This window comes from Podarcis filfolensis (genome assembly GCF_964270895.1).
Source record: "Podarcis filfolensis genome assembly, chromosome: 10".
In the NCBI taxonomy this organism is placed as follows: domain Eukaryota; kingdom Metazoa; phylum Chordata; class Lepidosauria; order Squamata; family Lacertidae; genus Podarcis; species Podarcis filfolensis.
Genome location: NC_139612.1, coordinates 17,420,566 through 17,440,774, shown reverse-complemented (window position 1 = coordinate 17,440,774; position 20,209 = coordinate 17,420,566). Strand labels below are relative to the sequence as shown.

Sequence of the window (20,209 nt, the reverse complement as noted above, 5' to 3'; positions counted from 1 at the left end):
AGAGGCTCGACATGTTCTTTTTATGATAGTTCATTAATGCTAGACCTGTATTGGTGCATTTGGTTATTTAAAAGATGTATAAAAATATTTTGCATCTTAGTTTTGATGAACAGATATCTTGTGGCTGCTTGGCTTAAGTCTCTGGAAACGTCTGGGACTCTCTGTGCATCTGCTGGGTATTTGTTCAGTATATGATTAGCAGCCTATCAGGGTATCCATACATTCAAGACTGACAGCACAATCCTGTCAATGTCTACTTAGAAGGAAGCCCCATTGAGTGCACTTGGGCTTTCTTCCAAATAAGTGGGTATAGGATTGTAGCCTAAATACAGCCTAGCTTGGAAATAAGTGAATTGGATTATTTTTCATTCATTTTATAGATGGCAGGAAAAAAAGTGTCTAATATCCCAAAGCACACACTGACAGCCTCTATGCCAATCCAAATATTTCCAGCAACTCTGTATCTCCTTGATCTTAATCCTATATCAATACAGACAAGGAGGGAGGTAGTAAAATGAAGGACTTCTAGGCTGAAAGTGATCCTCTGTCTCTGCCTCCTTGTTGAAATAATTTGTTGATCTGTTTTGCTGGCTTTGGGGGATTTACAATTAGATCAGTTTCACAAACAACCTGGATTTGCACCTACCTTTTGAAGTAGGTGGGGACGCGGGTGGCGCTGTGGGTAAAACCTCAGTGCCTAGGACTTGCCGATCGCATGGTCGGCGGTTCAAATCCCCACGGCGGGGTGAGCTCCCGTCTTTCGGTCCCAGCTCCTGCCCACCTAGCAGTTCGAAAGCACCCCTAAGTGCAAGTAGATAAATAGGTACCCCTTTATAGCGGGAAGGTAAACGGCGTTTCTGTGTGCTGTGCTGGTGCTGGCTCACCAGAGCAGCTTCGTCACACTGGCCACATGACCCAGAAGTGTCTCTGGACAGCGCTGGCCCCCGGCCTCTTAAGTGAGATGGGCACACAACCCTAGAGTCAGACACGACTGGCCCGTACCGGCAGGGGTACCTTTACCTTTACCTTTGAAGTAGTTTATAGTAGTAAGGGTGGTTGTGGTTGGGTTCCACCCCTCCTTCCATATTAACTTCAGCAATAAAAGTTGTGTGCTTCCTTTCCTTTCTTTGTGGCTGAGAGCTGAATTAAAAACACTGATACCAGTAGCTAGTTGAACTATAGCTCACTTTGGCCCATGTAAACATAAAGAGAACCAGCAGAGGAAAAGCTATCAGTGCAGGAGCTAGATAACCAAATTTCAGGCAAATGCCCACAGGTATGCAGGTGGGCGAGGGACGCGAGTGGCGCTGTGGTCTAAACCACCGAGCCTCTTGGGCTTGCTGATCAGAAGGTCAGAGGTTCAAATCCCCATGACAGGGTGAGCTCCCATTGCTTGTTCCTAGGTCCTGCCAACCTAGCAGTTCGAAAGCAAGCCAAAAAGTGCAAGTAGATAAAGAGGTACCACTCTGGCAGGAAGGTAAATGGCGTTTCCATGTGCTGCTCTGGTTTCAGTGTTCCGTTGCGCCAAAAGCGGCTTAGTCATGCTGGCCACATGACCCGGAAAAACTGTCTGCGGACAAACGCCGGCTCCCTCGGCCTGTAAAGTGAGATGAGTGCCACAACCCCCGAGTTGTCTGTGACTGAACTTAATTGTCAGGGGTCATTTACCTTTTTGTGCAGGTAGTCAGTTCCCGCAAGGATGGGTAGAACCAATTCTTCCTGCTCTGAAGGAGAGGAGGGAGGCATTCCTGCATGCCTCAACTCCAAGGGGATGAGGAGGTAAGATGGCCCTAATTCCCACCACTGGGTCCTGAAACCCAGGAGCTGCCCATCACCACCCACTCAGCTGACCTACTTCTTCCCTGCCTGCCAAAGTAACCAGTTTAACCAATCTACTATTTAGAATGGTGGATAACCCCAGAATTCATTGATGACCTCTCCCTCCATAATCAAAGACTTTCCAAAGACAAAAGGGTAAATGAAGCAGGAACCCTTCTTTACCAATTGGTACTACGTCTAAACTTAGTGATTCTAAACGGGAACTGCCCGCCTGACGTACCAGGTGAGTTTACACACATAAGCTCCTCTGCAAACAGTGTCCTGGATTATATGTTAGTATCCCATGACATATTCCCCAAATTTTCCCACTTTAAAGTTGAAAATATTCAACTGAGCGATCACCTACCGTTGGTCACCACGATGACTATAGACTGGACCCCAGATGGAGACAGACACCCATCACATTTAATTACGAACTCAGCATTGCAAATCAAAAGTATAAAATGGTCCAAACTACAGGCCCAAAAATACTCAGAATATTTCCAACAAGGACTAAAACAAGCATACTCAGGCTTAATTGAGGATCATTATGACTATGACCAAACTCTAAGACTATTCTCGAATCTGTCGGAAGATTTAACGTCTTTTTTCTCTGTCCCGATGCATAAAATAAATCGAACACAAAGGAAGATAGGTGCATTGTGGTTCAATAGTGCTTGTAAACAGGCTAGACAACTTCTTGGTAACATCTACAAAGAGTATAAAGCCTCCGGGGCAACGGTCCTGCCAAAAGAATATTTCCAAGCAAAATCGGCCTACAAGCAAATTCAAAAGGGAGCCAGACAGGAATGGCAAGTGAATCAATGGCGGGCAATCATAGAAGCCTCATCATCACGGAACTCCAGACAATTTTGGCTCCTGGTAAATAAAAGAACTAAAAGATACCCTTTAACTATTATTTCTGCCCCGGTTTGGGAATCTTACTTAAAAAACTACTTTGCCACAACCGACTGTATTGCTAACACAAGAGATGAATCTCAAGATCAGCTTCCCCTCTGGCCCCCCACCGATCCGGAAGACATCCATGACTTGATCGTTAAACTCAAAACAGGGAAAGCGCCTGGACCAGACCTGATCCCGGCAGAAGCTATAAAATACCACGCGGACTGGTGGGCCAAAGTCCTGGCAACCATCTTCGATGCCGTTAACAACTCTGGAATGATCCCGGAAGTATGGAAGGACGCTGTTATCGTTCCAATCCACAAAAAGGGCTCACCAGATGACCCGGGGAATTACAGAAATATCAGTCTGCTCTCAATAGTGGGGAAACTGTATGCCCGCTTCCTGTTGAACAGACTTATTCAATGGGCCGAAGAGAAAAAATTAATTGGGCCCGAACAAGCTGGATTCCGCCCAAAACAGTCAACAATTAATCATATTCTAATTTTACAGCATCTTGCCTGGAAATATTCCACCCCAAAGGGTGGCCAACTCTGTGTGGCATTCATTGACCTAAAGGCAGCATTCGATAGTATCTCCAGGAGCATCCTCTGGGAAAAACTCACCCGCTGGGGCATCGACAGAAGGCTTCTCTGGCTAATAATCAAACTCCATGAGAACTCAGTGGCTAGAGTGAGACTCACCCCGGAGGGTGATCTCACCAATTCAATTCCCATTAACAGAGGTGTCCGACAGGGTTGTATATTGACTCCATTCCTGTTCAATTTGTTCATAAGCGACATGAGGACTCCCCTAATAGAGGCTCAAGAAAAGATTCACGCACCACGCCTAGCACTTTATCGCTGCCCTTTGTTACTATATGCGGATGACGCAGTCATACTTTCTTTTTCTAGAGTAGGTCTTATGAGGGCCTTAAAAATTTTTGGATCATATTGTAACGCAAATTCCCTTACAATTAATTATGAAAAATCTAAAGTCCTAGTTTTCTCAAAGAGCCGGAAACTCCATAATTGGAGAATTGACGGGAGAGTCATCGAACAAGTCTATAGATTCCAATACTTGGGAGTTTGGTTACAACATAACCTTAGATGGAAGGCCCATGTAGCCTATGTTACAAACAGAGCCAAAGCTATCTCCTTGGCGATCTTGCGATTTTTCTTCACCGATGGGGCCCTTCATATCCCATCGGCGCTGAAAGTCTTCAAGGCCAAGGTGATCCCGACAATTGCTTATGCCATCTCAATTTGGGGGACTTTTGTCAACTTATCTCACTTAGAGGTTATTCAAAATCAGTTTTTAAGAGGGATATTGAAACTGCCCAACTGTGTAAGTAATTCAGCGCTACGCATAGAACTTAATATTGTATCCCTGGAAAATGCTCTGTGGAAGCACATACTTTGTCACTGGCTATCTCTATGGCACAGTCTCCCAAACTTGTACTTGATACAGTGTATGTGGAGAGATGATTTCCAGAGCCCATGGGTAAAAAATTTACAACTGAAAATTACGGCAATGGGAATCTCCCCATCCAAATTACTAGAGCAGGATATAGTTCCAGCTAAAAGAACAGTAACCTGTAAACTAGAGGAGATGGACTTGCAGCAGAAAATGATCTTGGGCAATGGTACCTGCTCACCTCTAAACCTTGGTTTATTACCCCTCTTAAGGCTCCCAAACTATTTGAATTCCTTGACTTCTTTGGCTCATAGATATGCCTTTGTAAAGGCAAGATTCAACACCTTCCCATCAAACGTGCTGAGAAATAGATTCTCCAATGGACAGATATCGCTCTTATGTGATTGTAATTGTGGGGCACCGGAATCGTTGCATCACATAATTCTTGACTGTACTCTTCACTCATCGGCCAGGAGCAAGTTTCTTGCTCAATATCTAAAGGGAATTGCCGACGATACGAATGAAGCCAAACTGAGATATCTATTAAATGATGATGACCCCCTAAGATCACTCATGGTTGCCAGATTCTTGATCAGCGTCCTATCCCTAAAGAAGAGAAATGGACTCCTGTGCGGCTCGGATAATCCCTTTAAACTATGATCTATGTTTTAGGTTGTAATTAGGTGATAGCACCATGGATGTCTTCTACTAATTTATAAGCAGAGGGCGATGTTTATGTTACAAATTTATTGTAATGTATGATGTTGGTCCTTTGTTTTTGTTTTGCTTTGGTTCTTGTCTGTTGTTTGTAAGTTTTTGGTGGTTTTAAATTTGGAGGTTTAAGTACATTATGTTGGTATGGGAAACTGTCGTGTGATGGGCCAATGGCCGTAATAAAGATCAATACAATAAATCTACTATTTAGCAGACCACCATCGAGTTCCATGCAGTGTGGAGTAGGTGACAAACACCAGTCTGCCGGGCTGACCAAAATTTCTACTATGCCCAAAGGTCACCACCACAGCCGCACCATGAAAGAGGAACTGTTGATGGGTGCAACCACCAAAAAGAGGTAAGAGAGTGGGAGCAGCTTGCACCTATATGCACTCAGTTACCTCGCTCCCCAAGTTGTCACACAGAGCACAGTGTGTCTGAGGGGAGCCCGCTTGCCCTTTAGGCAGGTGGCAGATGAGGCTTCCACCCTAACTCCTTTTTTGAAGGGGTGGGACCAGGCGGAAAAGGATTATTGTTATCCTTCAAGGAAGCAAAGTGTGATCTCTTCCAGCTCTTCACAGATTATAGCATCCATCTCCAGCCATCAGCTTCGAGGGGCACTGGGGCAATTGACCAGTGAACTTATTGCACCTATTGCCCTATACCAAGCATGTTTGTGCATACCATCCCAAGAATCCCACCTGATTCTACAGTCTCCCACATTACAGCTGCAATTTCCCTAGCACACAATATCTATCCCCTTCACTGCAGGGGGGGAATTCACACCAGGCATTTGAACGCAGCCCTCAAAATGGCAACGAAACAAGTCTCAACATTTGCAAAACATTCCTTTATTAATAGAAATAAATTATTTTGTATAAAAATTTGCATGCGTCAACCATTGCATTTATCATTAGCACAACGCAGGGCTTCAATTCAGTCAGCCATCTTCACAAGGAACAAACTTCATCTTCTTATACAAGTTGAACAAGTGTGGAACGGGAATGGAAATTCTCACAATCACAAAAAAGTACTTACAAGTAGAACATCAGACATGGTTTTTTTATTTCAACAGCATTTTTTTTTCACAAGCTAACATTTTTTGTTTTCCTTTTGTGATTCACCTTCTTTCATGAGTAAACAGTTTGGACATTTGACACACAGTCATATAATATATTTCTGGGCGATTTCTCTCCCAACCCACCCGCCCCTCCTGCTTTGGGCTCAAGGTTAGTCTTTGTCCTTTTACAGTTTAGACTATGGTCTAGAGACATCTCAAAGGCCGAGTTCTCATGATGCTATAGTCAACGTTGTTCTTAAGTTCGCATCCTGCAAGTCTTCAGGTATGTTTGGTTTCCTCACTCAGTTTCCATGATTGCTGTAGCTGACATAAGTCGTCTTGCTGGAGGAAGCTGCGGGCAAAAACAAGCAAAGATCAGCCAAACAGAGAAAAGCCCTTCTTATGAATACGGAAAGAAGCTTAACAACCCTGTGAAATGTTTCGTGCTGGTGATGTGCCATGTCTTCAAAGAAACTGAACAGAATTAGGCATGGGCGTTAACCAGGGCTGCTGACAGACACAGCAGACAGGTTGTTCTTTTTGCTCAAGCTCAGGGATCACAAAGACATTCTGGTCTCAGCAAAGGGTATCGCGCAAACCCATTTCAACACAGTACTTGAACCAAATATACCTAGCATTGTGGGGCAATCCCAACAGTGGTGTCAGGGCTGGTTACTGTGGTGGTGGAGTGGTGGGGCAGGGTGGTGGTGAAGTCAAGGATGCAGCAATGTGTGGCAGCTACATGGGTGGAGCCAAACCAGCACACCTGCTAGTATCCTGACCACATTGCCTTGGTAAGTGGCAGTAGCACCCCATCAGGAAGATGGCAACACAGCACCCTGATGACCACTTCCACCTGAACAGATCTTCCAGAAGTGACCTGGTTCATCTCAGGAAGTTCCACCAGTAGGGAATCTATGGGGAGAGAGAGCCTCATTCTGCTTCCCTCCAGCCATACTCCGTGGAATGGCTTAAGAGCTATGGGATTTGACATTGCTCCCAATTAGGGTTGGAGGAGAAATTTGATTCATTTGCCATTTAAACACAAATCTTTCAAATTCACACTGTCCAAATGTGTGTAAGAACTGAAAAACGGCCATCTTAAAAAATTCGTACTTATCTGAGTTTTGTGCTGCAATTCTCCAGCCAAGGCTCACAAATATTTTATTATTTAATTTATTTCATAAAGTTCATATACTGTAAAAAAAAAGCAAAACTCAAAGCGGTTTACAAAAAAAGTATGCATTAGGGAAAAGTGTACCCCAAAATGAATATTGTACAGTGGTACCTCAGGTTACATACGCTTCAGGTTACAGACTCTGCTAACCCAGAAATAGTATCTCGGGTTAAGAACTTTCTTCAGGATGAGAACAGAAATCATGCTCCGGTGGCGCAGCGGCAGCGGGAGGGCCCATTAGCTAAAATGGTGCTTCAGGTTAAGAACAGTTTCAGGTTAAGAATGGACCTTCAGAACGAATTAAGTACTTAACCTGAGGTATCACTGTATACAAAAATGCATTATATTAGGGGAAATTGCGTGCAAAAATATGTAGTCAAAACAGCATATAAAAACGTATTTCATAGGAAAGAGTTGCACAAAGATGATGATTAATTTTGATGAGGATCAAATAGAGAAAAGCACACCACTGCAGAAATTTGGAGAATTGAATTTAAGATTGGAAAAATGAGAAACTGAGAGAACCAGAATGAATATCTCAGGGCACTCCCAGAAGCAGCCAGCAGGGAGCTTTGCAGAAAACGGTGCACAAATGCAATCAGTGCAGGACATTTTTAAATAGTTAAAAAGCAAGAAAAATTGGAAAGCACTTGGCCACACTGTAAAGTATATGTGAGGTAAGCAGCAACCCTCTCCTGAAAATTATAGAGAAATTTCTCCATCTTGGGATTTTTCAGAAAACTTAGTTTAACTCCACTTACCCAATGAAGGAAGTTTTCTGCACTGCTTGTGTTCAGTCTTTCCATTTAAAATGTTATTAAAAGAAGAAGTAACAAGTCCTCCTGAGCCTATGGCTTCTTAGGGTAGTAATGAGCCTAAATTAACAGTACTCCTAAGAATTTGTGTGTGATTTCTGAAAAGTTGCTCACATTCTTGTCAATTTCATTTCGTGATTTTAAAAAGGAGAGGAAGAAAACACTGACTACCAGTGTACCCAGCTTTCCTCTTCTCTCTTTATTTCATGAACATCCTCTCAAGCATCATCCACAATTTACTATAATGAGCTTACTGCTTCTGTTTGGGGATTTGAAAGCCTCAGCAGCTGGTATCTTGGTTTTAAAGACTGTGGGCAATTCACAGTTGAAATACGAATCACACTTGGCAAGCATAGGTGACCAGAGATGGCTGTATATTTGGCACAATAAACTCGAGGAACTAACAGACTTTTAAAAGATCAGTTTAGTCCATTGGAACAATATAAAGACAAATCAAAATGACATGCAGCTCTCTTGAATTGAAAGCAGGCATTTCAATAATCAGGCTGTCTCCCAAGCAAGTGGGTAATAGGGGTGGTAACGAAGTTTTACTCAAGAATAGACCCATGGAGCTAACTTAGTAATGTTCCTTAATTTGAGTCACTCTGCTTTGAGTAAAGATTAGTTGAATACCACCCTACGATTGCAGTCAGTGAATTGAGAACTATATATATTGCACAGGAGTGACTAACTCGTAGCCTGCCAGATTTCACTATACTACACCAGCCCTAGCTAACATGACCACAGGTTCGACATTCATGGTATAATATAGCTCATCTACACTTAAAATACACAGGGTGTCTGTTAAAGATATAAGTTTAATATGCATAAAATGTAATGTTTGTATGCATTGATGTTTGAACAATTCATGTAAAGCTTTACATTTGCAAATTCCTAGCATGTGGGCTAGGAATTTTGCATTAAGGAGGAGGTTTCACTCTGGCAAATGCGGCAGAAAAGGGTGGATATTTCAATTTCAGGTTAATTGATGACTTATCCTAGAAAACTGCTGTAAATAAGAGTGTATGAATGGTGTACCCTGCTTAATCAGTCAGACACCACAGCAGGTCAGGCCAGATTTCTAACAGAATGAAACTACTACTAGAACACGTTAAACATGTTGGCCATTTTATACGCAAGAAAATCAGGCTTATTTTGCTCTACACAGTTGCTAAGCAATGCATGCACACAGGCCCAGTTTGAAGCCAGGGCTCATTGGATGCAACCATAATGGTTAATTAGTTCTGTACCCTGCACCCTTGCTATTTCACCTACTAACTGCTTGAAAACTCTAAGGAAAAAAACAAACCTTAGGCTAACGTTTTTGGAGCATTTACCTGTTGTCACTGTTCCGACAATGATAACAATACTATGAAGAAAGCAAGGATCCTCATGAGTTTGGAATAATCCCAGCCTCACAAAGCAGTTTGGGGAGGGTGACATGAGAACCTTTGATCCCAGCCTTGTCCTCAAGGAGCTGGGATCGAAGGGTGCATGGGGTGCTCACAGGCCCTCCACAGGCCACTTTGCGAGGCTGGGATCTGATCAGAGTCCAGCCTCGCAAAACATTACAGGGCTGGTTCAGGGAGGGTGGTGTGAGCAGCGTCCCCCCTCCCAAGAAAAATGTGCCTGGGGCAATCACTATGGCAGCTCCCCCCCCCACGCTACAACCACAGGCAGTGGAGCAACTGTTGGGCCCAAATGGTCTTGTGGGCCCCAATGCTAACTGCTTCAGGGCTGATGAAAATTAAGAAGATAAGGAGTCCAGCTGGGTCAGACCCATTGAGTCCAGAACCCTGCTTCCTGTTATTGGATTCCCCCACAAGCAAGACATGAAGGCAACAGTACTCTCACAGTGTTGCTCCCTGATGGAACTTAAAAGGCCTCTTCAGCAAATAGTTAGCATGTGGGCTAGGAATAGCAAGGGACCAGTTGCACAACTGATCCAGGGTTTAGAGCTAGATGAATTTATATCATAATCATCACTGCTCAGGGAGAAACACCGAGTTTCAAAGCAGTTTCAAAATGCACTCAATGTATTCAAAAATACATTGAATACAATGTATTCAAAAATACATTGTAAAAGTGCTGTTGTGCCCTTTAGGTCGCGAGAATCACGACAGAGTCAGGAACCAAACCTAGAAGTCTGCTGTAGCACACCTACGTGCAACTAAGCCCCAATGAGATCATATTCCACTAAACGCATGTTCTCAACCTGACTGTTGAGTTTCATTCCCTCCACGGCACCACGCTTCCCCTCGCCCCGTCACCGCAAATGATGTCATTGCCGCACAATGCCGTGACTGCCACTGCAAAAGTAATTTGAGACCTGAGGGTCACCAACTGTTAGCAAGAAGGAATATTTTCTAGATGGTATTTTGAGTACTATTACAGCTAGCTGGTTTCAAAGAGCAGCTTTCAAGAAACTCAGCGATAAGTGTGCTGGTGCCTCTAAAAAGTTTCCACAAATTATTTTGGCAGCAGGGAGTAAAGTTAAGATGGTCTAATAGCTACAGGATGACTTTTGAAAAAAGCAAGCGCCAATTTTGAGTTGCCTGTCTTTCAGCCAAGACAGCTCAATTACACCATGGAGGGGGGGGGGGACTCCCGAGAATGGGGATGTGTTGCCTTTTCTAATCTTCCTGCTTCTCAAGCAGTAAACAACGAGGATCAACACCCTGAAGGCAAGCACTGAAGATGAGCTTTAGATAGATAGATAGATAGATCTATCTATCTATCTGAGCTTTAAAATCATATCAATGTTTTGGGGCTGAAGCCAAGATAAGACTACAGTAAAACACAAAAACACTTTGCTGCGCATCAAGCTACTGGATGGAAGAGGTTTGCTTCCAGTTGTCACTCAGAAATCATATTTAGAGAGTGCTTATACTAGATTCAGCCACTCCCATCTAGCATGTAGATAGGGAACTCGCTCTCTGAGTGTTGGTCCTCATGAAACCAAAACAGCACCATTCATACACAATAGGAAGGCTTTTAGAAAACTTGGGGCAATCCTAAGGTTTGCAGAAACACTCATATAATTTTTTTTATAAAAAAAATATAAACCCAAGCCTTTAAAAAAAAGCTTAATAAGGATGGAGTATATTCAGTGGGTGTTCAACACTGACAGGCTGTCTCTTTTCCTTTGTATTCATTCTGGGCCTCTGAGACATTTGTGAGAGAAACCAAGACATTTTTACCTTCCCATACTGGCATATGAAATCAAGAAAGCTTAATGATTAGCAAGCGCATTGTGATAAACTGATCAATATTGTTGGGTTTCTGATTGCCTTTTCTTAAAAAAGCAAACTGCTTTAAGGGTGGCTCCCCCCACAAAAAAAAACCAGTGGCCATAATTTTGATGAATAATAATAATGATAAAAATCCTTTGCCAAGCATTGCTAGTTCCCTTATTTATCTTTGGTGTCTGTAATTCTTCCACAGCATCCAAATGTCTGGAAGGTACGGCTGCTTCCACCATAGTCTACACTTCCTACATTTCTCCCTGCCACGCAGCCATTGAAGGAACAGGAGCACACTTCAAGATCTGCTGTCACCAACTCCGTTCTCCCTTTAGCCAATGCTCCCCCCCCCCAGCAAAACGCAATGGTAAGCAGCAGCACTACCATATTTTGTGGTGGGAAGGAAGCAGGAGGGCTCTCAAACCCCATCAGAGCATCATGCCTCCTTCCTCAAGCCCTGGAAGCATTTGGCCAGCTTAGGAGTGGGCTTTGGGAAGGTGGATAAAGGCCTCTCAGACCCTTCAGAGCATCACAACTCCTTCCCCCAGCCTGGGAATTTTTTCCCCAGCTTAAGGAAAGGGGCACAATGCTCTGACAGGATCCTAGAGCCCTGCTGCCTCCATCCCTACGGGACCGCCTCTCCCGGTATGCCCCACGGAGGACCTTAAGGTCCATAAATAGCAACACCCTAGTGGTCCCGGGCCCTAAGGAAGTCAGATTAGCCTCAACCAGAGCCAGGGCCTTTTCAACACTGGCTCCGGCCTGGTGGAACGCTCTGTCTCATGAGACCAGGGCCCTGCAGGATCTGATTTCTTTCCACAGGGCCTGTAAGACAGAGTTGTTCCGCCTGGCCTTTGGCTTGGAATCAGCTTGATCCCCTTCCCCTCTTTCCTTGTTCCTTCTGTGATGGAACTCCTATTTGGGGACTTCCCTCGTTTCTTTTCTGGCCCACATAGGACCAGTCTGGATAGTTGCCTTGGTGAAGATTTGACGTTTTCATCCCCAGTTTTTGAGCTGGGCTTCCACTGAAATGAGGCTGATTTTAATGTTGCATTTTAATCTTGTTTTTAAGTTGTATTTTAATCAATTGTTTTTATACCTGGTGTTAACCACCCTGAGCCCGGTCTTGGCTGGGGAGGGTGGGGTATAAATAAATTGTTGTTGTTGTTGTTGTTGTTGTTGTTATCCCAAAGCTGGGCAGGTGGAAGCCTCTTCACCTGGGTGGCAGCTCTCAGGTAGGTGGGTGGATAAGGGAGCAGCAAGCAGCTAACCCGCTCTCATTGCCCAGTCTTGGTATCAGGCCACACCCCTCACCCTCCCTTGACTACAGGAACTGTTTTGTTTTTTTCTAGGGGAAAAAAGCACTGTCTTTATCTGGTATGTTTATGCCTCATTTAAAAGAAAGATCATAATAAACATTATAATTCGTGCTTCATGCTTCCATATCTGCAATACCGAGGGCTGTTTACTTTGTTTCAAAGCATATCCTTTTCTCATATCAAATTATGAATCATTTCTAAGCCTACAAAAGCCAGCAAACAGGAATTTTCAGATTTTACCAATAGTCTTTTGTGATTTGGGGATCGACAGCACTGAATAATTTCTTTGTTGCTCTGACATTTGTAAAAGCATGCTATTGGAAACAAACCTTTTGCATTAAAAAATACCTTTTTTTTTCTTTTCTTTTTCTCTCTTTTACCAAGCATGCAACAAAATGCAGACTTCAATGTGGTGAAGGCCAATTCATCTTTTGTATTTAGGCCTTTGACTTTGCCCAGATCTATTTTGCCTTTTTAGATGATATGCAGGCAAATAAATGTCATATAACATGCTATGACAACATGCTCCCATAGAGTGCAATGATTAACCTATTTGAAAGAGGTTTTTTTTTAGATGTGCCAGGATTCATGAACCAATTCCAGAAGGGGAAGATCCAGCTTTTCTAATTGCATATTTTGCTAGTTGGTGATGAAATTTACATATGAGTACTTAGACAATGGGACGCGGGTGGTGCTGTGGGTTAAACCACAGAGCCCAGGAATTGCCGATCAGAAGGTCGGTGGTTCGAATACCCATGACGGGGTGAGATCCCGTTGCTCGGTCACTGCTCCTGCCAACCTAGCAGTTCGAAAGCATGAAGTGCAAGTAGATAAATAGGTACCGCTCCGGCGGGAAGGTAAACGGCGTTTCCGTGTGCTGCTCTGGTTCACCAGAAGTGGCTTAGTCATGCTGGCCACATGACCCAGAAGCAGTACGCCAGCTCCCTCGGCCAATAAAGTCAGATGAGCGCCGCAACCCCGGAGTCGGCCATGACTGGACCTAATGGTCAGGAGTCCCTTTACCTTTACCTTTACTTAGACAAAAGACAATGGATGAATTTACAGATAGTCCCTTACCAATTGTTAACTTGAAATGGTGTGTGCATATGATCACTTGGGAAGTTGGTCTTCTGTGTTATCCTACCAAGCTTTTAGCATTCCTCTGCTTCTCAATATTTTTTTTATCAGGTGTGGAAGTGCCAAGCATAATCCCTGGCTAATGCATAGTCAGTGCTAGCCTGAAGGGAAATGCCTTGATCAGGTGTAGTTTCCAACAGGTAATGAGAAGCCTGACTGAACAGTGTCACCAGCTCCATGTTGAAAACACATGAGTAAGGCAACATTTTTCAGACTAGTGTGTAACACCATCAAGAAGGTTGGTCTTGTGTCTTTGTGTAGTAAGAATGAATGCCAGAAGTAGCATCACTTAGAACAGCGATCTCCAATCTTTCTTCCTAACACACACCACTTACAAATTCTGAGGGTGTTGCTGGGAAACTTAATGATTTTTCTGTCCATTGTAGCAACTGTAATGCTCCATGTATGATTTTTAATTATAGTTTTGTAGCTTCTTTTATACCGCATTCTATTCTAATACAGGCTTCCTCAAGGCGTTTTTGGCCTACAACTCCCATGATCCCTAGCTAGCAGGACCAGTGGTCAGGGATGATAGGAACTGTAGTCTCAAAACATCTGGAGGGCCGAGGTTGAGGAAGCCTGTTCTAATACAATATGAATTCCATTGAATATATAAGAAATAAAAGAAGCTATTAAAATACAATTAAAATGTGAATGCCTCATGTGATAGATGTGCCATCTCCCATCTTCAACCACAAATCTATACTGTGGACCACTTGAATGCAGCTTGTAGACTGCTGGTGGTCTGAAGACCACAGCTCGGGAGCCCCTGAGTTAAGGGGTTCCTGTTGGTCTTCGTCACTCACTAAGCCAGCATTTTTCTTGTCCTAGAAAGAAAAAACCAGCTACTTATTGCAACATGGCAAAACCAAGGTTGCACTTAAGATGGTGGGGTGAGGGAGGGGAAGATGATGTTCAACTTTTAGAATTATTCAGAAGGTCATAAAGTAAGATAAGGATGACATTACCTACACAGACTTGTAAAAAGTATATGTATGGATAACACCACCAATAAATGCAATATTGGAATTTGAAAAGCTCGAGAGGGTGTTTGCAATGCAGCTTTGCAATAGTGAAATAAGAAGCCCATCATCACAATATAATCAGATCAAGGTTAAAGCTTTTTTTGAAGTGGAGTTTCCCCCCTAAAATGATCATTTTTAATTTCTTTTGCTACAGATTTTTTTTAAAAAAAAGCACCTTAAAAAATGGGTACATGATTTTTGGCACACCTCTATGTTCATGCAGGTCAAGCCAAGAAAAAATGTGGTTTATTAAACATTCCTGTGAACGTACATCTATTAGGAAGTGCTGCCACTCTTGACCATGGTTAAGTCTACGGATGACTTACTGTTGGTTTCAAGACTTTCACAAAGTTCAGTTTTGACCTCGCCATTTGGTCTGTCGTTTCCCTTTTGGATCAGCTTGCTTTGCATTGTGGCTGCTGTGACTACAGCTTTGAAACTCCTCTTCCTTTTCTGAACATTTTGCTCTGGATGAAAAATTATAATATAAACCTTGGGCATGTAGAGCATGCCTAGAGACACAGAAGCACTTAAACTCATGGATATTGTAAGTGTCGTTGTCTGGATGTACATCTAGAAAAGAGAAAACATGATACAATTAGTGCCAGTTGGGCTAACAGAGGAGACAGGGATACACAGAATTGTTCATGGGAGAAGACACTCCAAAACAAAACCATACAGGCCTAATAAGGTTAAAAAGTACCACTCAAGTGTTATAGTGTTGCAATTTCATGGCATTGCTCAGATATTCTGCTACTTTCAATAAAATATATTCTGCAGCTGTTCAATAAAAAGGAATGCCTGTAGGAGTCAGAACAATTTAACCTCTCGCCAGAAGCTCGGCTCTTCCCTCGGCGGTCCTGGAAGGAGCCTTTAGAAAAGTCCCGTATGCTCAGAGACTTTGCACCTGTCCATTGGGAGAGATAGGAAGCCCAGAACACTTGTTCTTTAGATGTCCCTTTTATGAAGAGGCACGTAGTAAGACCATTGATCCCCTACTGGTGAGGCTCGCCAACCTCCCACAAAAGCAAAAATTTGACCTTTTCCTGCTAGGCAAAGATCAGAAGATGACCTGGATGGTCGCCAGATTCTGTGTACAGATCTGTAGGCGCAGACCATCTCCCAACTCAAACTAGTCCTTCATGAAAATCCCCAAACTCAGTTCCATGGGTGACTCTGGGTCAACTCCCTGCGAAAGTTTATTGTTGTACATTGTTTTAATTGTCTGTTTTTCTTCTGTGTCTGTACCCCCAAGTGTGTTTTATAAGCTGGTCTCCGACCGTAATAAATTATTTTATTCTTAACCTCTCCTTCAACATGGGGCTCAAACATTTGTCATTAATTATTGCATAAATCAGACAGTAGAACAAGACAGATGCAATAGTCTCAACCGGTCCTAAACCACAGCGACAATACCTCTCTGAATATGGGACCTTCGAGAACCTTCCCTGAAGAATTGCAGATGACATAACGTTAAACCTTGCAAGAGAAGAAGCTCTACGTTGGAGAGGATTGTGTAGGTGATGTGGGTATGCAGCGGCCAAACAAAAGTAGGATCCCTAACCTCAGTTGTGAGCAAGATTTGTTGGCTGTGCTACTGAGATTTCAAAATTCAATCTCTAGCAATCTGCACGTCATTGTCCGGAATGCTTACAACAATGGGAGCATAAGTAACGAGTCCAAAGATAGGCCAATGGTTTTAATTACATCTCAATGCAAGGTAACCACTGGGATTCCAATGAAAAATTAGGGAAGAGGGATCGGACTTGAAATGCAGACGTAGCCGGAATTTTTATAGTAGTGACGCATGGAAAACATTAAGGTTGAAAATACTCATTGTGTGTTGCTTCATATTGGAAACTTGTGACGTCACACCTTTAATTGACTATGTTAGAGTTAGTATGGCATGGTTGTTAGATTGCTAGAATGACTTGGACCAGGGAAATCAAATTCCCACTCAGCTATAACTGGGCCAGTTATTATTTTTCAGCCTAATCAACCTCACATTTCTGTTGTGTCCGTAAAACAGAGAGTGGGGAAAACCATGTATGGCACCCTTCTAATTTTGGACACCTTTCTCTAAGTGCAGAGGGAAAAAACACCATCAGGGCTACCTCATGTGTGTGTGTAAACACTAAGACTGTATACCATGCTGGAATAAAAGTGGTTTAAAGCCATGCAGGCGTGATTTTCCTTTTAAATTGCATAATTTCCTGCTGAAGAATAACTTTTGAGATTGTAACTCATTTGGCCCCTTCAGTATCTCTTTATCCATGCACAATATTGTTTCAGTTTTAGGTTTGTCAATGTTAGTTATTGCCGGCTGAATATTGATAGGAATTTTGGTTCAACATGTATATTTAGATTTACCTTGACATTTTTTGTTCATTTGGTAAAGCTTTGAACCCCATCCATTCACTCTTCCCTTTCATCCACCCAATATTCCAGCTGACCAGGCGTATCTACCACTGGTACAACAAAGTGCTACTCATCTCATCCTGAATCACACGCTAGACTTGTCATTGTGTTTTGCTAATCATAGCAACAATGAAAGAGCCAGTTTTAAACCACACAATTCTGTTTTATAATTATTTTTCACAGCTAGAAATGATGGAACGTCTTACTATGGCTCTGCGTGACTTAAGCAGAACTCCCTTAGAATTTCTGTATACCCTGTGAGTGAAAAGGAGGGTTATCATGAAAGCCATTCCATGCCCTTATTGATAAGGTCTCAATGATATTCTATCTTGTCTACTGTGTTTTATGGCACAATGAACACTCACACAGTAACCTAAAAGTGCTTTGTAGAGATATTCTGTCAGTAATAATCCCAAACCTTCTTTTCAAATGCTTTACTGGAGCTGGTGCTCTGTCAAAGTTAGACCAGAAAGAAAGATGAGGTGATAAAAGGTGTAATGTAACCCGAATAACAGTACATTTTTTAGTGCTCTTTGTTGCAAGATGAACAGTTTTCAATTTCATATTTTATTTTTCATGACTATATAGACCAGGGTTTCCAGCTGTTTTTGGACTACGACTCCCTTCATCCCTTGTTAGCAGGACCAGTGGTCAGGGATGGTGGAAATTGCAGTCCATAAACAGCTGGAGACCTTGATATAGACCATTAGCAGATGGCAAGATGGGGCACTACCACTCACCTGATCTTCACTTGGTCGCCTTGCTGTTGCTTATCAGGAGGTAGAGAGAGAGGGAGAAGATAGTGATGAGGGAAGCGCAGTGCAAACACATCCATTTGTTCCATCACTGCATTCCATCATAGCACTGACCTCACCACCATTCACCTTTCCCCCTCTGCCTCCTGGTAAGAAGGACAAACCATAGCTGTCAACTTTCAGATTTGAAAATAAGGGATCAGCAGCCTCACCTGTCCCGGAGACAGTCTACGGGATATCTAACAATCCCGGATAGCAGCGGGAAGCAGCGGGAAACGGCGCTGAAATAAGGGAATTTCCTACACAAAAAAAGGGAAGGTTGACAGCTATGGGACAAACCTAACCAATCAGAGGTCAAGTGAGCAATGGTGCCCCAACACACCTTCCACTACTGTTACAAAAAACCAATAATTCTCATTTTAATATTGTTAAGGAGAAAGTCTTAAGACGCTATAGTTTCACACATAAAGATAACCACTTACACACACATTCTCAACAGCTTCGGCACAGAGAATATGTCTATGCCTGCAAAGAGATGGGCCTCTGCTTAGGTAAACTGCTGTGTGCTGAAACAATATTGGAAATAGGGTAGCATTGGAAATGAGAGGAAGCTGTCACTTTATATCATGTTCTTTCCTTTGTAGAAAAACCTTTGCATAGATGTTTGTACTAGAAAGTGGCTTTCCTTAGCAGCCTGATGCAAAGTACCATGTAATTTGCTTTTAACATTTGATTGAATTTGTATCCTCTTTGATTGTTTCCTACCTGGCAGATGAAGCCAATGTTATGTTTTAAGCTTTTTTAATTACTTTGCATCGTAGGTGGTTTTTGTGAGTGCCTGCCTTAGCTTTGAAAATAAACTGTTTCAGCAAATAAGGTGGTTGTTGTTGTGTATAAAAGCAAAAAATCAATAACCTCAATGCACAAAGACAGTACTGTTTAATTCACTATTAAGTTCTGAATGACACACTCTGAATTAAGCTCCTTGCTGTGTCATACTGTACTCCATATGCAGTAGGGTCATTGCTTAATTGAAACCAACCGAAATGTTGCAAAATGGTAAGCTAGCAGACCCTTCCTCAGCCAGGGTATTAAACTAAGACAGGGGTAGGCAAACTAAGGCCCGGTGGCCAGATGCGGCCCAGTCGCCTTCTCAATCCAGCCCGCGGACAGTCCAGGAATCAGCATGTTTTTACATGTGTAGAATGTGTCCTTTTATTTAAAATGCATCTCTGGGTTATTTGTGGGGCATAGGAATTTGTTCACTCCCCCCAAAAAATAATAATCCAGCCCACCACATGGTCTGAGGGACGGTGGACCAGCCCATGGCTGAAAAAGGTTGCTGACCCCTGAACTAAGACAAGAGAGGGGTGAAAAGTATTGCTGTTAAGGGCCACAGATATTGCTAGCAGAGGTAATGGTAGAGACTGCTTGTTGTTGTTGTTTAGTTGTTTAGTCGTGTCCGACTCTTTGTGACCCCATGGACCAGAGCACGCCAGGCACTCCTGTTTTTCATGGCCTCCCGTAGCTTCATCAAACTCATGTTCATAGCTTCGAGAACACTGTCCAGCCATCTCGTCCTCTATCATCCCCTTCTCCTTGTGCCCTCAACATCAGGGTCTTTTCCAGGGAGTCTTCTCTTCTCATGAGGTGGCCAAAGTATTGGAGCCTCAGCTTCAGGATCTGTCCTTCCAGTGAGCACTCAGGGCTGATTTCTTAAGAATGGAGAAGTTTGATCTTCTTGCAGTCCATGGGACTCTCATGAGTCTCCTCCAGCACCATAATTCAAAAGCACAATTCAAAAGCATCAAGTAGAGACTGCAGTCACTTCCAAAAACAGCAGTTAGTTCAGAACACAGCTGCAAGATTACTAGCTGAGAGCGGGGTGTATTGTAAGGATGTGTGGCCAGATGTGCTTAGAATCCTCTCCTTGATCTCCAGTAAAGATGATGTCATCTTTACCCAAGAGTAGGGCTGCCAGTGGGGAAAGGAAGCATCACACACCCAGCTTCCTGTCAGTGGCCTTGCAACATCAACTTTGTTGGACTGGTCATGTTGTGCGGCTGTCTGATTATCATCTTCCAAAGCAACTACTCCATTCTGAACTTAAAAATGGAAAGCGTAATGCTGGTGGTCAACAAAAGAGGTTTAAGGACTGACTCAAGGCAAATCTCAAAAAATGTAGTATAAACACCGACAACTGGGAAACCCTGGCCTGCGAGCGCTCCAGTTGGAGAACAGCCTTTACCAAAGGCTTTGAAGACTCAAACTCAGGATGCAAGGGAGACCTCTGCTAAGAGGAAGGCACGCTTGGCAAATCCACACCGTGATCAACCTCTGCCCGGAAACCAATGTCCCCACTGTGGAAGGATGTGTGGATCCAGAATTGGCCTCCACAGTCACTTACGGACTC

The 20,209-nt window shown here is 43.1% G+C and overlaps 1 protein-coding gene across 5 annotated transcripts in view; it reads right to left on the bottom strand.

Annotated features, from left to right (window-relative positions):
* Positions 1–5,677: 5,677 nt before the first annotated feature.
* The window catches only part of GRM8 (glutamate metabotropic receptor 8), a 556,355-nt gene continuing 541,823 nt past the window's right edge, over positions 5,678–20,209 (bottom strand). For 3 of the 5 annotated variants that reach the window (XM_083574454.1, XM_083574458.1, XM_083574455.1), the window contains 2 exons: positions 14,895–15,196; positions 6,065–6,260 (listed from right to left, as the gene is read on the bottom strand). In XM_083574454.1, coding sequence (XP_083430580.1) covers positions 14,900–15,196 — 297 coding nt within the window. In that variant the 3' untranslated portion in view covers positions 6,065–6,260; positions 14,895–14,899. Of the gene's footprint in view, positions 6,261–14,894; positions 15,197–20,209 lie in introns of all 5 variants that reach the window. The other 2 variants (XM_083574456.1, XM_083574457.1) reach the window with 1 other exon arrangement.